The sequence below is a fragment of the Myotis brandtii genome, unplaced genomic scaffold (assembly GCF_000412655.1).
Source record: "Myotis brandtii unplaced genomic scaffold, ASM41265v1 scaffold140, whole genome shotgun sequence".
In the NCBI taxonomy this organism is placed as follows: domain Eukaryota; kingdom Metazoa; phylum Chordata; class Mammalia; order Chiroptera; family Vespertilionidae; genus Myotis; species Myotis brandtii.
The window spans coordinates 176,900-196,434 of NW_005355000.1; the positions used below are offsets into that span (position 1 = coordinate 176,900).

Consider the following 19,535-nt stretch of genomic DNA (forward strand, 5'->3'; position numbering starts at 1 on the left):
TTATTATATAAACACATTGAAATCTGTACTGCTCAAAATATTCAGATAATACCACGCTTGGCTGCTTAAAGCTGTATTCAGAAAATATGGTAGAGATGTTTACAATCTTTATTATTTTGCTAGAGAGAGATTCAGTGAGGTGATAAAATAGCTGATGTCAAACATTTCCTCCTTCTACCTACAGGAGCTGCAAACTTTAATATGAAAATGAGGTAGACAAAATTCATAAGTTGGCCACGCAGAAACAAAAGCACAGTTCCTTCATAAATTCTCATTGTTAGGGTTGACAAGCATTATTCCACATCACCTAATGCAAGGCTCAGAGACTGCTGTTAGGTTTGTCATGGAAAACACGAATGAGCAATTTCTCCTAGGCAAGAACAGTAGGCAAGATGGCCAGCCAGCAGATACACGGAGCATGGCGAAAGAGGGGTGCAATGGGACCAGCTTGCAGGGGTGACATCACTCACCTAGCCACCGTTTTCACTTTAATTATCTGATGAGTCAGCTTACTCCAGAAGGCTGCAGGTTTTTAACCTACTTTGGGCTGCGTTTGACAGTACAGAGCCCTCTTTCCAATGCACCCCTCTAGTCGGGGGCGTGTGCACTCACTACAGTCCGCAGCTGGGCGGCTGCAGGAGCCACCCAAAGGCCTATCAGTGGAAGAACCTGATTTCAGTAACAAAACAGTACCGACTAAGAGTGCAAGGGCACGTGAAAAGGTGGACAGAGAAGGCTGAATTTTTGGAGGATGTTTCTTATAATCATGACTTAGTCCACAGTGACTTGAGGCAGAACTAAGGGTCTAGAACAGGTTTGAAGCCTATGTTTACAGGAGCTGCCTTTTAGAGACTGAAGCCATGCTAACAGTGATTTGGAGTTTCTTTCCTAAATATTGCTCCTTAGTTGAAATTGATTTATGGGCTGTCTCCATGTTGACCTTGGAAAGGCCTACTTGCTCAGGGGCCACTGCTTCCGGACACTACCTCCAGCATGGGAGTGCGTGGGGACAGACGAGAAAGCAAGTGGCCAAAGGACTGTTACCCTTGGTCTCTCAGAAACCTAGTGTGCTTTCCTTTGAGAGCAACTTGTTAGCACCTCAAATGTACTTTTTGTTGTTAATTTCACTGTCAGTTACAAGGGTGGAGCACCATCGGAGTGGCTTTATGGCTAATAACACAATTCACTGAGGTATGCTTAAATTTAGAATTACTATGAAATTGTACCAAAGCATCCATAAAAATCAATAAAAGTAAAACAAAAATCCTACACTAAGAATCTAAAAGACTTACATATATTTAAGTAATGTATTACAAATGTATATATTTAAATAAAATGCTTTTGATTTAAATTTTTAAAAATCACAGTTAAAAGCCCTGCAGGAGTGGCCTTGCTCCTAGACCGTGGAGGTATTTAAATATATATTTGAATAATGATCACTTTACAAAGGAAGCACTAAAATCAGAAGCAGCAAAATGTGTGTAACAGAGGATTAAAATCTCTGTTTTTCTCTCTATGTGTTTCAGAAAACTCTTTGTAGGCCCAAGAAGAACAACTATAGTAAAAATAATGTAAAGTATTCAGTTAAATTAAATAGCAGATCATAATTTTAAAATTTAAGCACTTAATCTCTTAAAATATCTGTGGGGGAGGGTAGTGATCCTGTGTAAAAAAGTTTGAGCTGAATTTAGAAAGGATTCTAAGAAGAGAACGCTATGGGAAATCAATATATGTTATATAGTGTATCACAGGGTAAACCTACGTTTGCCTGACCCTGTATATATACTATACAATATATATTACATTATTGTATTATAGTGGGTATACACACAGACACACACCCTCTGACGTTTAGATGTTTTTTGGTCAAATGAAAGAAACACAACTTATTAGAGGGCTAGCAGATAGTTTGAAACATAACTTGGCTGCGGTGGCGTGGGCTGAGCAAACAGGGTGTAAATATACGGGCCCAAGAGGGAGAATTTCATGAGGAATAATATGTGATGGTGACTTGGGGAAGTTAAGAATGGCAGAGGATGTGCCTGGCATTCTAAGCACATTCCTATGTGCCAGTACCACGGGCAAGATGCTCCAGGTGAAATGTACGTCTGATTCTGGCACTTCTAAGCTCTTCAGCAAAATCCTCACCGCCCAGGGAATAGCGCCCGTGAGATGGCACGCTGAACGCCTGTAGAGTCCTACTTACTACAAGGTGCAGTGGTTGTATCACTGTGTTCAACCTGGGACACGGCAACCTTAACTTAGAAGCGTCAACAGGTAGGAGCCATGTCACGTCAGTTAATCTGCTCTTTAGCTGGTTCCAGGAATAGTTACTACTCCTAGAACCATATGAAAAAATTCTGGGTATGACCTAATATATTGTAATTTCAGCTTCAGTGCAATTAATGTGTTTACAGGAATGTTTCGTACATTTACTTGAAACGGCCCTAATGGCTCCACAAGTCACAGCACAACTTCGCCAGAGGATTGTTTTGACAGAGCTGATCTTCTGTTTGCCACGAGCTGCCCCGGACTTCTGCACAGTGCGGAGCGGCAAGGCAGTCTCACCGTGCCCGCTGAGCGCTCAGCAAAGGAAGCCTAGGTCCAAAGCAAAAAATGGTCTCGAATGGGCTTCGTGTCTTCGTGGAAGAAAGAGAACATTTCAGACACGGTGAAAAGCACCAGGTCACGGAGTCCATGTGGCTCTTTTGCATTTTCCAAATGACTTCAGTCTATTTTATGGGCACCACCTTTGAGGTGACTGTGGTGGGAGGTGTACCTGAGTCACTGCAGAAAACATTGCTTTGGCCTCAATAAACAGGCATTTTCCCCAAAGTCAAAACCACCATAGCTAAGGAAAGGAAGGTCCGCCTGCTAGTGAGCTGTCTGTGTAAATCACTTTGGAGCTGACCAACTACCTTAAGTTACTTAGTTTCTTTTAAAAAATCCAAACGTACCTCATCTAGTTCTTCTAGGGAAGGAAGCTACTCCCTGGCAGGAGGCACATGCATTCTGCAGAGTACCTTTGGCAACCTCACACAAAGCCATTCTGTGGTGTATCGATATGAAGAAAACAACAGCCTGCTTATCGCCAGGGAATGAACGCCCTTGTGAGCATGACAACCGCCTGTCACAGAGGAGGGCCTCAGAACGCCGCGGAATTGGGTGTATAGCTAGACAGTCTGGCTAACGAACATTAAGAGTTAGGGCCGTACCGAACTCCAAGGGCCGGTGCTCCATGCCGCGTCTTGGGGACAAACGTGCTGGTTACACCGCTCCCGGTCTGGAGGCTTGTCCAGAATTTCACAGCTCAGATCTGGAAAGCGCTCCCCGCTGGGCCGCTGACAGACCACCAGCCTGGTTCGCAGGCCTCCGCCACAGAGCTTGGAACACTGCACAGAGGCAAAGGGAGGCGACAGTTAGCTGTCTGAACAGCCAATGGCAAACTTTCTTTTCCCATAAGAAGTTTTTCTCAGCCAAACTCTACCCTGGCACAGGGCAAGCAAGCCTCTGGACAAAAGCACTCTGACTTATCCACAGCCCACCTACAACAGACTGGCGCTCTCTGGCTCAACGGGGGGGTGGGGTGGGGGGGGACCGCTTACCCAGGGCTTCTTCTCCCCCTGCTCGGAAGCTCTCAGAGACATGATCTCACCCAGAGGAGAGAATAATCATTTGCCCTATTTCACATGTGGGGCAACTAAGCTTAAGAGAGGTTAATTAATCTGATAAGGTACATTTCATAGCAAGAGTTTAGACTAAGATTACAGTATAAAACCAAACATCAAATATGCGAAACACCACACAGTTCCACCTAAAGGAAATACTATAATGACTTAGCCAGTTTGACTTCCTGGCAACCTCTCAGAAGCTGCGCCAACCTCTGCCTGTTCTGGGATGCCAATCTTTATGAGAAGCTATTTTACGTTATCTCCCAATCTTAGCACCACTCTGACCCTCCCCGCAGATGAACACCCAGCATGACGGGTTGCTGGATCTGGTTCTGACTCCTGGCTGGATGTGAACTTCCGAGGCAGGGACGAGATGTGTTTCTTGGACGGAACCCCTGTGCTCACTTCCAGGAACACGGACGGGCGGCCTCCCTGCTGTGCCAGGGCCAGATCTCCCGCAGAATCCGGATGATCTGGTCCGTGCTGACAGCAAGCATCCTGCCAATGCCTGCCCTCTCCTGGCTCCAGTCCAATGACAGAAGCTTAATCATGGGCCCCACAGGACACAGCTTTTGAGGAGTTTTGGGAAAACCATGATACACGACTCTCAAAGCCTGACTCCCCCTTCCTGCCTTTCAGCCAAGCCCTCCAGAATGACGCACTGTCAACGAAAGTCAACAGAAACCTCCATTTGACTGCCCAGGACTACTGGGCTGCGAGCGTGAAACCATGACATGTGGACACGATTCCCATTAGCCGGGGCACTAATGGGCCCAACCACTTCATTTGCCTCCCCCCCCCCCCTTTGGCACTGGGGTCTCCAAGATGTTAATCCTCATGTTTTATTTTATAAACTAGAGGCCCAATGCATGAAATTCGTGCAAGAGTAGCCTTCCTTCCCCCGGCTGCCAGCACCGGCTTCCCTCCAGCACCCAGGACCCGGGCTTCCCTCACAGCCTTGGCTTCATCCAAAAGGTTGTCCTAATTAGCATATTACACTTTTATTATTATAAATTGTACAGTCAAGACAGAAACACTCAAGAAGCTTTAAATATGTGATTTCCCTGTAAATGCAAAAGTAGAGAGATATCTTCTTGGTTAGTTAAACACAAAACAATAAGTATATAAGCCCTACATGCAATAGTGGTCGAAAGCCCATTTAATAATGATAGTAATGCTAATCATCATAATAATTATTACTACTAATAATAACTTGTATCATAGCAGTTGACTTTGATTGAAGGCTATGTGCTAGGCATTTGACATGCACTCTCTCAAATAACAGTCATGATTATTATGAAGTTGATGCCATTATCATTCCCATGTTTAGAAGAGGATACAGATGTTTGGCGTTACAAGGCTGGGACTGGTACCCAGTTTTCTCTGGTCCAAATACTCTATCGTCTTTCATCAGTCATAGCAGGCAACTCTTTAGAAAGGTCTAAAAGGTAACAGCTGAAGAATTTCATTATTTGAGAATACAGCTAATTATTCACTGCCATGTTTAAAATGAGTCACCTTTCATAGGAAGAACAGAACCTATTAATTCTGGTTTTATCTGGGGTTTGAAATAATGACAGATTACACCATGAGAATAAGAGTGTATCAAAAGACCCCAAAACTATGAAGAAGATGGCAACATTTCCATTGACGAATTTTACACATATTTTCAATCACTTTAAAAGATTCCTCCATTTTTTAACCAGCAGAGGTTAACAATTTAAATTAGCATTTATCTGCATTTTTTCCTCATTTTTCTAACCTGCTTAATCAAGCTGTCTATAATTGATCAAAAACGCACTTTTAAAGTAGTCTAGCATTAAGACAGGTCTCCTAGTTAATTCCAAAATAAAGAAGCTTTAACTGGAGCTAGTTCTTCTTCCTTCAAATAAACTATGAACAATAACACAACTTGGTCAGCAAAATTACTGTTTTTTCCAAAGCATGTACAAAGGACTTTACTCTCACCTCTCCCCAGCTGCCATAAGCCCACTGCGGACATGGGCCGGACTCGCAGGCTCTTTGCTCATCGGGTTTGATTCTTTCCACACAGTCACTTGCGGGGTATCCGTTCTCATCCTGACATACAACGACACGCCGCTGGGACCCGCCAGCACAGGTACTAGAACACTGAACACATCAGACATCAGTCAACAGATCAATCCTCATCTTGATTTCCATTTGAGGATCATAAAAAACAGCTGATGGGAAGGTCAGAGGCAAGTGGGGCGGAAACTGTTCACAATGGACAGAAAGCAATTGTGAGAACTTCCCTTCTGTGAAGTTGTTTAATGTGCAAGTCTTCAAATAAATACCCCGAGGGCAGAAACGTGCTTCTCCTTTGCATGCGTTAGGCCTTGAGCAGGTGTCCGATAAATGTCCAATGGACATTTATAAACCTTTATTTATACATGTCAGTGTTCAGTACGTGTCTATGAGTGGTAATGTGCTGTGGTTTCCAAAGCAGCCGTATTTATGATCCTCCTTTATCTTCTCCTGGCCTCTGACAGGTACACAGGTGTGGACTGACCGCCCAGTCTACTGAGAAAGTCTTTTCTTTCCAAAACTCCAAGTGCTCATTTAGAACCAACTTGGGGCTTCCCTTACAGCACGGGAGTCAAATGACATGCTTAACGAATAGCCAGTTGTGGAAACAAAGCTTTCATGTTAACTCATTCACTTACATGGAGCACCACTTAGACATCAGTTTCTCACAAGTCATGTTCCCATCTCTCCCTTCATGATAGGGTCTGCTTTCGTGGCGGATGGTAGCAAGGTTTGTTTCCATCCTTATTTCTATTTCCCAATGAACTCCCTTGAATTCCATAGGGATCAACTTCTCTCCGGATGGAGGCTCAGTCTAGCACTCCCTCTCATGGTTGTTCCTAGAATTATGTTTGCATTGCAGCTAGGTTCCCACGCGGGCTTCTCATAGCTCTCTTATTTATCTACAACTTCAGTGTGTTTTTCTTCTCATAACTTCGTTATCTTTTGAAACCCAATGTGTTTGCTAGTATCCTTCACTCTGACCCCTAACAGTTTGCCTATGTGATAACCATCTAGTCCTCAGAGCAAAGCAATTCCCACGAGTTATCATCTCCAATGCATTTGCAACAATGTTTTGAGTTCCGGGTTCTGGTGGCTGACTTGTGCTTTCTATCAAACCTCAGCCCACACCTGCGTTATTTCAAAATACCTGCCAATACTGCTTCTTGCTGGTCAGCTTTTTCTTATAATAATGTGAATGTACTTTGCTTATTACATTGGACCTCAGTTCAATTTCCTTACCGATGCTTGTTAAAATATGAGTGGCTTAAAAATATATTGGGTTTAATTTTAAAACATGTATAAAGGAAGAAAATAGATTTATGAATTCTGTCTGAGAAAATATTTAGGTAATTTTCGATTACCTAAATTTTTGAATGTTTTAAAATATTCTACCTCTATTTTCAGATGGTCTGGTACACTTACTCTAAACTTGAAAATATTTGTTTTCTACTTTTTAAACAGCTTAATCCATAATAAAAAACACAGAGAACTATTATTTTAATTAGCTTTGTTTGGGGATGAGAATTTAAAATGTTTGGGAGGCTCTTCCATATATAAATAGTTTTGGAATATATCTTCTGGCCCTTGAATTTTTCCCTTCATAATAAAATCTTGTATTATTCCTTTATTAAGCCTCCTGTGAGTGTTATGGCCCAACAAAATGGTCAACTCCTCGAGGGAGGGCTCAATGGCATCACGCATGACCCTGTCACTCCCACGACACTGGTCTCAGGTTTTATTGCTGGTTCCATTCACGTTTCTGGAATCGGTACCTCTATAAGCCACAGGCTACCCCCTTCAATACAGCCCAGGGGAGCAAGGACGGGTCCCTGATCCAAGGCGAGCTCATCTACAGCTGCCCATTGGCCAATCAGATGCTTCCTCCTGAGGCTCTGACGGAAAGGTGGGGAGAGTGCTCCTCGGGGGGCAAGCAATTGAACGGCCCGGCCCTGAAATCGCACCGCACATTTCCAAACCCAGGGCGGCTTGGGTCTGTCTCCTCCCGCACACACGTGGAGTGTTGCCCGGGAACAGTGCCCAGGTTGCAGAATTTCTTGTGGCCCTTCTTTTGTTAACAAGTTTCCTATTCTCTTTAGATGACATATTTTTCTAGGTAGACGTTGAACAAAGCCCTGCTCCTATTATCCCCGCTGCACAAAACAAGGAAAAATGGCCTTTAGAAAACCAAGAGGTAGGAACATCTTACCTGGGCCATGTATTTCCCCTACATCTGGCAGCACAACTCTCTTGTAAGGCCTGCCTGTTAAGATACTCTGCTCATCCCTGGTCAAGCTGGACCAATCAGACTCACCTGGGAATTTGAATACTGAGTAGAGTAACTCAAGGGTGGTTCAGAGGTGAAAGGGATTCATTAAGACAGAATCCCCTTAAAGAAGTTATTCTTTAGTTACTGATTCATCTAGATCAGGATTTGGCAAACCCAAGCCCGAGGGCCAAATCTGGCCTGCCACCTGTTTTTATAAATAAAGTTTTATTGAAACACAGCCATGCCTGCCCATGTATTGTCTGTGCCTGCTTTTGCGCTGCTACAGCAGCAGAGCTGGTTAGTTGTGTCAGAGACTGTACGGTCCACAGAGATAAAAATGTCACTAGCTGGCCCTTTGCAGAAGAAAACTGCCAAACCCCGAGCTAGATCCCCGAAGGTGCTCGGGTCCCTGCTTGTGCTGGGGCTAAGTGAATGCTTTTACTTGAGTCAGTTTTCGTTTATTTTGCTTGCAACCAGAGACCCCTAACTGAGAGCACACAGAAAACCTCACACAGGGTTTGTGAAATCTAGTGTAAAACAAGGTCCTTACTCTAGGATCCAGTATAAACTTGACATTCCCATTCTCTCGTGTTCATGATTCTTTGCTGCCTTTTCTGCCACGAAGGCAGGAAGACCCCCGCACACTCCTGAGAGTAGGTCAGGCAGCGCAGGCTGGCCTGAAAAATCATGGTCCTTAACTTAGAAAAAAATCCCCGAACAAAAAACAGGCACACTGGGGGGAAGAATGGTGCTGCCCACTGTTGCAAAAAGGTTACCTAATCCTCCCTAATTGGGAACTCTGCCCAGGGCAGAAGCATTCAGTCTGAAAGGAATGCACTTTCCTAAATGCAGTCCCAAATAAGAACAGCTTTCAAATGTTTTTTAAAAACTTCCTAGTGCTATCCTTAGAACACACATGCATGCGTTCCGTACTCTTCAATCAGAAAAATTGTGGGACACCCTGTGGTTACCGCCCTTAGTCACCCTTTGATTCCCTTCTGAGCCAGGCGAAGGGAGACAAGCAGGAAGCAAGCCAGGAGCAGGAGATGGCAAAGGTCCAGCCACTTGGCCGAGAGACAACCCACACTCGAAAATGTGCCGCGGCTGATCAGAAATCCCGGAGCGTCAGTGTGACTCCCTGAACAACCACGTGAGATAACAGACAGCCTCCTTCTAATCCTTTTTAGTCCACACATAATTATACACAATTAGCAGGACTAGAAGGAAACGTAGCAAATCATTAAAAAGAAGACCCCGAGTGACGGGTAAGCCCTGGCTCTGCAGGCCGTGCTTCCTGGCTCCCTGCGGTTTCATGAGACATGGCCAGTAACCACAATGTAATCTTTTTTTTTTTTTTTGGAAAATCATTTAGTAAAAAATAAAACATTCCAAAGCATATCTTTTCTTCGAATACTGGATATTTTTCAAGGTCTCCTCAATTTGAAGGACAATGGTAATAATAAAGATGATTGCTGACATCTATTGAGGTCTCCCTCTGTGGCATGCAGAGTGCCAAGCACTTTATTGGCATGGTTGCATTTGATTCTTACAGCCCAGCAAAGCCAGAATGATGGTTCACTTTGTTTTACAGATGAGGAAACAGGCTCGAAGAGTATGCTACTTCCCCTTTCAGCTCAGATTTCACCCGGCCTCGTGTGTCACCCACCCCTCACTCAGGACAATGATCTACTGCCACACGCTCTGACACCTCACGGGTCTGGGAAATAGCGAAAAGGAAAATGAGGCTCATGAAGCACTCCCTTTCAGAAAAGCGCCTCTGCCCCTTTAACGCCCTCAGGCTCTGGCATCATGGCCTTCACAGTGCCTTCTTGAGGCCACTGCACTCAGCAGGGACATTCCCTTCTCCCCCCAGTCAAGGGAGCTTGTGACACCTTCTCAGGGACTGCAATGAACCCACTGTGGTCACCCCCAAAACAAGCGAAAATGCATGTCAGCCCTTGTGAGAAAAAATGCTCCAAAGGTGTTTCTAGTCCATGCCCCACTGCACCCCCAACACTGCCTCCAGTGGGAGAAGAAGGCAAATTAGGAAAAGCCTCAGTCATACTCACTGCTCCCCAGGGGCCGGTCCTCCACTGGTTCCCCCCGAGCACGTGGGTCTGGCTGGGGCCGAGGCTCCTGGGGTGATAGCCCGCGTTCTGGAAAGGGTGCTGAGCAAGGCCCCTGTCTGGGGCCAGGCGCGGGCATGGTGGCAGCGAGCAGTCCTGCGCGGTTTCTGGGATATAATCTGAGTCACACTGGCTCTGATCAATCACGTGGTCACTGTAGTCCACACACATCACTTGCCGGGTCATCCTACCGTGCCCACACGTCACGGAACACTAGAGGGAATGTTCAGGAAGAGAAGGGGTCAGTCACTCGGCAGTCAGGAATTCATGAATGTGCATGTTTTGTAAATGGCCCCCTCCTCACCCAGTTGACCAGGTCAAAACCTTGGTGTTATCCTTGTCTCCTCCCTTTTCTTCCCATCCCATAGCCATTTCACTGAGAAATGATTTAGCTCAGAGGTCAAAACATAACCCAAGCCCAGCCACTTCTCACCACCTCCTCCCTCACCTCTCTCGTCCAAGCCATCATCTTCCCTTGCTGGGACTATTGCAGTAGCTTTCCATGTGGGCTCCTGCTTATAACCTTGACCCTGACCCCAGGTCTGCTATCTCTATATCACAAACAGTGACCCTTGCAAACAAAAGCCTGCCATGTCATGCCCTCCAGTGACTCTCCAATTCCTCATCCTGGCAGCTGACACACCTCATCCGGGTCCCTTTCCCACAAGTGGCTGAGTACTGGGCGTTGGAGCAAAAGAGTGTCGAAATGTTATTAGAATCAGCCGCTAGCTGGACAGCAATCCACTTTCTACGGTCATGTCAGAGAACGTCTTCTTCCCAGTTGGACATTAGTCAAGGTCCAAAGTCCTTACTTGAATTATGGACCCTTAGTGATACGGCCACCAGCTATCGCTTTGACGCACCTCCTATCACTCCCCACTCCCTGTGTTCCAGCCAAATGGCCTTTTGGATGCTTGTTAACCCGCCAAGGACACGCACATCTCAGGCCGGTGCACCTGCTGTTACACATGGGTACCCACGTGGCTTACTCCCTCATTCCCTCAGTCCTGCTCAATCAACGTCAGTCCTTTCCCGGCTACCTTGTCTGAGAGCACGTCCCAGCTTTCTCTAGGCCATTCCTCTGCTAAAGTAATCCTGCACTTACCAGTACCACTCCCTGTTCTATATCATATACCTATTTCTCATTTTCTCAGTGATTGGAATCTCCATTGGAATAATCTACATGAAGGCAGGGACTTTATTATTGGTTGTTCGCTGCTCTTTGTACAGTGAGCTTTAACAAATAACTGCTGGTAAACAGTTGTACCCGAAGTATATATGTATGTTTGGAGGCTCAAAGCATGAGGATGAGATTATCTATCATTTATTGAGCACCTACTTTGTGCTAAATATTTGAACATATATAATCTCAAATAATTCCCTCCACAACCTTGAAGGTAGGTATTTTATTTTATTTTTTGGTCTTCTTTGAAAAGCAGAAGAAACTAAGGCTCCCGGTTTTTAACCAGACAGCTCAAGGTCATGCAGCCAATAAATGACAAGGTCTGGATGCTTACACAGCTCTGTCTGAATCTACCTCTCAAATTTTATATACATTATGATATCTTTGACATATTAGCCTTCGTTTTCCTCCTGATGTCTCCTTGCCTATCCTCAGTTTGTATTTCCTGGACCCTGGTTTTGACAAGGCAGAAAGCAGAAGCTGCCTGAAGACAAAGATTTTTTTACTTTTGGAAAATCCCCTAGATGGTGCCTGGCGTGCACAGAGGCCAGGTCGCAGCCCCGGAGGAGGGTTCTCACTGCCTACTCTTGGCAGAGAAGCCCAGAGCCACTGGCCTCCAAGGGACCGCAGGATGCAGGAGGCACCCAGACTTCGCCACTTTGGGTCCCATACACACCTAGGACATTCTGATGTGACTGGTTTCCATTCAGCCCCACAGGAGAGGGGCTTGTGCCCATTGTAAATGGCACATGTTTTTTTTAAATGTGCATTTCTTGTACACCTGGCTAAGATTTACACCAGCTGCACATATATGAAGCACAACAAGTGAAATCACAATCTAAGTCCGATTCTAAAATATTACCCATGGACATCTGAGACCTCCTATTAGTCCCCCCGCTTACTGCTCCCCAATCCTCCCCCAGTCCCCAAATTCTCTCGCTTACAGGGCTCCAGTCCAAAGCCTTCCACTGGCCACAGGGGGTCCCCACACATTCCTCCTCTGCCAGTGGTCGCGGCAGGGCCACGCAGGCGCTCTCCTCAGCCACGGAGCCATCCTCTTCCCGGCAGCTGACATACCTCATCCGGGTCCCTTTCCCACAGGTGGCTGAGCACTGGGTTTTGGAGCAAAATCATGCAGAGATGTTACTGGAGGGGGTCACTACCTGGACAGTGATCCACTTTCCATGGTCATGTCAGAGAGCACCTTCCCCCCGCCACCCCCAGCTTCTCCCATCCGATTTCTTACTGGAGTCCAAGACCCAAATCTCCACTGGGTTCTTGGGGCGCCGTGCGTGTTCCTCCTTGCTTCGGGGGCAGCCGGCGGAGGGTGACAAGGTGGCAATTCGCAGTCCTAGATATGAGAAGGGGGACACCAGTTACCTTTACGTCAGTGCACTCTTTCATGGTCATGGCAAAGAAAAATAGAAAACTGAAAATTCTAACACTTCAGATTTGTGTGTGATTTTGAGAGATATCAAGTAACATGCTATCTCAGCCCCAATTTCTTTTTTTTTAACTTTTAAAAAATCATTGATTTATAGAAAGAGTGAAAAGGGGGGGAGAGAGAGAGAAAAAGAGAGAGAGAGAAATATCAATGTAACAGGGAATCATCGATTGGCTGCCTCCCATATGCATCCTGACTGGGGATTGAACCGTGACCTTTTGGTGTACTGGATGGCACTCCAATCAACTGAGCTGCACTGGCCAAGGCCAGCCCCAATTTCATTAAGTGTAAATGGAATATAATTTGAGTCAATTTGTGAGTGCCTTTTAGGGGTCTTTTTAATTATTTTAATACCATATTTACTAACCTGTTCAAATAGAAAGAGGAAAAAATATTGTAAAATGGCAGATAAATTGGGAAAGAGCAGAATATCCTTTTAAAATGATCAATTGTTAATTTTTCAAAATTCTGAAGGCCAAACTTTGTTCCCAAACTTCAATTAGTTTCCTCATCAGAATTCGCTGATCATGAACTTGCTTTCCGAGTTTACTTAAAGATAACTCCTGAGGTCTTGAAGGTCAAATCTAGTTAGAAGAGGTATATTCCATATTCCGATGACTAGGTTTATATGACACCCCTCAATCACTCCAGAGAATAATCCCTATGATGAATGAGGCCATCGGTGTGTAGATAATATTCCCAGAATTACTAATGAGAAAACAGAAGTATACACCTGCTCACAATCACTCCCAGCCTCAGCGGTTAGCAAATATTCTTTGGTTCAATACTCGTCCGTAAAACGCCTGCGATGTTATGCACGGTGTGAAGTGCTGGGAGAAGGAGGCATCCTTGACTCCAGGGAGCTTACGGATCTGAACGGGACATTCTGACCTCACCTATTCCTCTGTCCATGGTCCAGAGAAGCCACAGCGATATTTTCATACTGAGAAGAAATCAATCATGTGCTGCAACTGTGGGGCTGCCCTCTAGTCCCATGGATATTATGGAACAGTTGAGAGAGAAATGTATGTTTTGAATCTCTAAGGGAGCTGCTAAGTCCTTACTTCATGGCTGCTCAGATGTAATAGCTAGCACTTCACAGGCCTATATAATATGGTGGTTTGAAATATTTCAGTAAAGTAATAAAAATAAAGACGACACAACTCATAAGTTGTGTTTGGTTAATCGATCAGCAGTGACAGCCCAGACGGCACTGACATATTCCTTTATTTTTCTGACACGCCTCATCCATAGACAACCATGGCGACATGCATAGACTAAGGGTGTCAGCACAGAGCCCGTGTCCTGCCGGATGGAGCCTGGGAGCACGAGTTCTGGGCATAGTCTGTGTTCAGGTCTGGTCTTCGGCAATTAGCAAAGCTGATGTGCAAACCCAAGTCTCCTCTTCACAAAAAAGGATGCCCAAATCAAGGCCCACACAGAGTGGTGTGCTGGTGAGTGATCGCCAACGAGCTCTCAAGGAAAAAGGTGTGCATGTTTTTGTGTAGAGAGATATATGTTTACACATGCACATATATGCTTCTTATAAATTTTACTGATATACAGGATACACAGCATACAATTTACAAATAACAATAAAGTATAGAATTCTTCATTTAAAATTCCATACAGTCAATTGATTCTTACAGAATAGTTTTGATGATTTTTGCTGAACTCTGCAATCTGTTGACAAACTATGGTTGTAATTGCCAGACAAGTGTAGTTCTGACATAAATGTTAGTTGATGTTTTGTTTACTTTTAAGCATAAGGTGAAAGTGAAACAATAAAGATGTACGTACAAACTTGGCTCATTCACCAATGACATGAACGATTTCTTTGTGAAACCAGATAGTGATTTTCAAATACCGGAAAAATATTTCTTTAATTTTTGTGCTATTCATAATGTAACAGCTACAGACACTAGACTCTTTTAAGTTTTATTTGCATGACTGCTATTTTCTCCATTACCTTCTTACATCTAAATAATCAACAAAACAGTGAATAAAACCCTGGAATATGTAGTATTTGCTGACTTCTATGCTGTAAATACTCTCACAAAGGCTAGTCCAAGCCACCAACTTGATGTCAAGTTGGGCAGAGATATACAGTAGCCGTTGTTATACAGTATTTCCAGCACACAGACACACGCAGAACCTCAAGAGCACAGTCGATAGTGAGATGCAGGAACAAGCCAGCACCAGGACCTGCTGCCTGAACATACAACACTATTTGCTGAACCTTACATTGAAACAACAAAGAAAATAGCATCACACAATCAACATTTGCCATCCAATAAGAATCAGAATCAAACCTACATACATTTCAAATGACCAGAGAAGAACAAAACTGGTACATCCAAATACTAGATTAAAAATGTAACAAATAAGTAAATCCTGAACAATTTAATCAACGGTTTTCTCTACCTACATATTTACCTATGAAAAGACTTGCCTATGAAAAGAACCTCTAGGAAATTTTGGCATCTCAGTGCCCAAAGCCAATAAGGGAGTTGAATGAAGGAGACTCACCTGGACCTCAGCTGGTCTAGCTGCTGCGTTGCAGACATTGACATCCACCACTGACACGCCATAGGTCCCAACGATGCATTGCACCACTCTGTGCTGGTATCCCCGTCCACAAGTGACACTGCACTGGGGGAAAGAAACAAAACACAAGTATATACAATTCAGCAACATTTCTTTCGCTTACTTTCCACATAACTTTCTACAAGAGAAAAAGTAGTTCCATCACTGTGGGTCAGAGGGTAGGCACCCAAAGAAATTAGGTAAAGGTAGGCGATCCTGCTTTGTACAAATTATTACAACACTTGAAATTATTTCTATCTCCATTGAAATTTTATCTGTAGGAGTTCAGTTCCTTAACTGTGAACCATGGAAGAAGAAGAGTACATTTCAATAATTTTTACACCTTTCACACTATAGTTACCAGAACCATGAAAAATAGTATGGTAGGTCCTCAAAGAATTGCCATATAACCCAGCAATTCCTCTTTTAGGTATATATCCAAAATAATTGAAAGCAGAGTCTCAAAGAGAGATTAATATACTCACATGTTTATAGCAGCATTAGTCACAATAGCCAAAAAATGAAAGCAACCCAAGTGTCCTTCAACAGATGAATGCATAAACGAAGTGTGATACATACATACAATGTATTACTATTCAACCTTAAAACTTTTAGGAAGAAAATTATGATACTATGCCAATGAAATAATCCAGTCCCAATAGGACAAATAATAATGATTCTACTTCCAGAGGCATCCAGAATAGTCAAATGCATAGAGAAAGTAGACTAGTGGTTGCCAGGGGCTGGATAGAGGGCAAATGGGCAGTTAATTAATGGGTAGAGTTTTTTTTTTAATTTAATTCTCACCCAAGGATATTTTTTTTTATTGATTTGAGAGAGGGATAGAGAGAAACATTGATGTGAGAAAGAAATATTGTTTGGTTGTCACCTGTATGTATGCTCCCCAACTGGGGATTGAGCCCTACAACCTTTTGGTGTACAGGCTGATCCTCCAACCAACCGAGCCACGTGGCCAGGGCAATGGGTAGAGTTTTTGTTTTGCAAGAGGAAAAGTTCTGGATATTGGTTGCACAGCGATGTAAATATACTCAAGACTATTGAACTATACACTTACAAATGGTTAGGATGGTATTTTACCACAATTACAAAATTTTAAATAATGGGATAAGGACTTGAATAGACATTTTTCCAAAGAATATATACAAATGGCCAACAAGCTCATGAAAAGATGGCCAACAAGTCCTTAGGGAAATACAAGTCAACACCTTAGGTGTCATAATTAAAAAGTGGGAAAATAAGAAGTGTTGGCAAGGATGTAGATAAACTGGAACCTTTGTGTATTACTGGTAGAAATGTAAAAGGGTGCAGGTTCTGTGGAAAACTGGTAGTTAAAACGTTAAACACAGAATGACCACATAACTCATCAACACCACTCTTAGGTATATACCCCAAAGAATTGAAATCAGGTACTAAAAAGAACATTCATTCATAGCAGCACTATTCACAATATCCAAGAGGTGTGAATAACCCAAATATCCAATGAGGGATGATTGAATAAACAAGCGTGGTATATCCACACGATGGAATATTACACAGCCATAAAAAGGAAAAGAGTAAAGAGTGTGCTACAATGTGGGTCACCCCTAAAAACATTATGTTACGTAAAAGAGCCAGACACAAAAGGTCCAATATTGCATGATCCCATTTATATGAAATACTTAGAATAAATAAATACATGGAGGCAGAAAGCAGACTGTGGGCTCCAGGGGCTCCAGGGAGGAGTAAACGGGAGTAACTGCTCAGTGAGTGTTCTGGGGGCCATGGGAATGTTCTGGAAGTAGACACAGGTGGTGGTTGCACACTATGAATGCACTAAATGACACTGACTTGTTCACTTTGAAGTGGTTAATTTTGTATATGAATTTTACTTCAATTAAAAAAGCCCAAGTCTAATCTTAATATTATAAAAATACTTCTTATAAAAATATTATAAGAAAATCAAATACATATTAATAATCTCTGCAGTGTAGAGTTAGAAGTATGTTTGGTTTTCTTCTTTTTGATAAATAACATTTAGCAAAATTTTTCTTATGAACAGGCATGACTCTTACACAATATTTTAAAAAACAATATTCTGTGGCCCTGAATTGCATGTTCAGGCAAAGGAAGATCAAATCTCTAGCTAGGATTGGTCTGGTGTGGACAGGAGTAAAAACAGATCCAGCAGTTCTAACAGATGTTATCTTCCAATCTTACCAGCGACCCTGAGCTGTGCATCTTTCCTCTGAGGACTCCCTAAGAGTTATGTGGATGGAGACAAAGAGGAGGCGAGATTAGAGGTGGGCGTGGACTCTCCCTGTGTATGCAGAGTGATCAGCCATGTTTTGACTGGGGACGCTGGGCGATGGGGAACATTTGGAAGAGTGTCGATGCTAATGACAGAAACCGCAGGCATGGAAATGAAGATGTCAGCTGGAGGGATGAAGTGGCTGAAGCTGGGGCTGGACCGAGCGGAAGGTGAGTCATTCTTTAAGATATTACGTAAGTGACAGCAGACAGCTGTTTTGCTTCCCCTGGGAACCCAGAGAGCTACTGAAATAGGACCAGAATGCTTTTTGCTTCCATATTGGGAAGGACTTAATCTCAAGAGCAGTGGCTTCTCCACTGCAAGCGCCAGGGAGACTTCCACTGTCTCCTTTAAGAGCAGGTCTAGTCAAGAGTTAAAACCCACTCGGAAGAGATTCTTGCAAAGCGAGATGATTCTGCAGCCTTTGACCTGATGAATCTGTTTGAACAGTCTGACTTAGGAGAGGTGAGCTTTGGAAACACGACAAGGGGAGCCACAACGTCCCATCCAAATCCCACTCCAGACCCTCCTGCCTAAGATGCTGGGGCTGGGCCCTTTTTCTGTGACAGACACACAGGACACACGAGAGGATAACATCAGCCAGACTCCAGATCTGTTGTGACAAGTTCCAATGCTCATGTCTCAATCTGGTTTTAATCCCAGACAGTAGACAGGCACGTGGGTCTGTCCAGGGGACAGTCGGCTGCAGGAGGGCCAGGGGAACTCTGGGAAGTGGGGTAAAATGGGTGCAGAGTTTCTCCTGCTGGGCCCAGAGCACAAAGGCCCAGGGCAGTCAGACCCAGCGGCGAGGTCTGCCGTCGGCATGCCCGCTGTAAGCGCTCTCCAGGTGAAAGGAAAGAATGCAGTTAAGAACTTTATCTTTGAAATACCTGTCCCCAGGGACCCGCCTGCCAGGACGCACATTCTGGCTGCTGACAGGTCTGCACGGAGGCTGGCTTGGTCTGAGGGTCACAGATTCTGTCGTCTAATTGATCTTCACCGAACTGACACCAGACCTGCCGGTGCTTGTGCCCTTCCCCGCAGGTGACCAAGCACTGCAAGGAAAGCACAGCCAGTCAGGCCCACTTCTCAGCACCTGTGGGGTCCCGGGCCACTCCTGACCAGCAGGAACAGGGGCGCTCTTTCCCACAGCAATTCCTCTCTCTCAGCACCCTGAGAGATAGGGAGGCTCATTCACTCATTCATTCATTCATTCATTCACTCTGTATTTATACAGATTCCAGAAGAAACTTGACACAGCATCATGCTCTGAATCAGGGGTCCTCAAACTTTTTAAGCAGGGGGCCAGTTCACTGTCCCTCAGACCGTTGGAGGGCCAGACTATAGTTAAAAAAAAACTATGAACAAATTCCTATGCACACTGCACATATCTTATTTTGAAGTAAAAAAAACAAAACGGGAACAAATACAATATTTGTATTTGCATGTGGCCCGCGGGCCGTAGTTTGAGGACCCCTGCTCTGAAGTATTGAAGAGCAGCATTCACAGTTTTCTAGCGAGGGAGTTAAGTATGGGGAATTGAGTCAGACCAATCTGGGTTTTAATTCAGAGGTCAAGTGACCTCTGTACCTCAGTTTCTCATCTGTACCAGGGGGACAATAGTGCCTACTGCCAAGACTTGTGAAAACTAAGTGAAAACAAACCCAACTAAAGTGCTTACCCCATGTTTATCTAGTAAATCTATACTAATAATAGAGGAACATGCAAATTGTCTGGTACACAGTCACAGTAACAACCAAACAGGAGGCTGCATGGGGCGATAAGGCTGGCAGGGGGGTTAGTGAGGGACGACCAAATGACTGAACAGCAGGCTTTGTGGGGCGACCAGGCCGGCAGGGCGGGCAGTTGGGGGTGACCAGGCTGGTGGGGTGGCAGTTGGGG

General features: G+C 44.3%; 1 protein-coding gene across 1 annotated transcript in view; it reads right to left on the bottom strand.

Moving 5' to 3' along the window:
- ADAMTS9 (ADAM metallopeptidase with thrombospondin type 1 motif, 9) overlaps positions 1-19,535 on the bottom strand; it is a 164,016-nt gene that overhangs the window by 66,146 nt on the left and 78,335 nt on the right. Inside the window, exons 22-28 of the mRNA XM_014535238.1 lie at positions 18,524-18,688; positions 15,269-15,391; positions 12,542-12,646; positions 12,240-12,407; positions 10,056-10,325; positions 5,640-5,801; positions 3,216-3,392 (exon numbers count right to left, since the gene is read on the bottom strand). Coding sequence (XP_014390724.1) covers positions 3,216-3,392; positions 5,640-5,801; positions 10,056-10,325; positions 12,240-12,407; positions 12,542-12,646; positions 15,269-15,391; positions 18,524-18,688 — 1,170 coding nt within the window. The remainder of the gene's footprint in view (positions 1-3,215; positions 3,393-5,639; positions 5,802-10,055; positions 10,326-12,239; positions 12,408-12,541; positions 12,647-15,268; positions 15,392-18,523; positions 18,689-19,535) is intronic.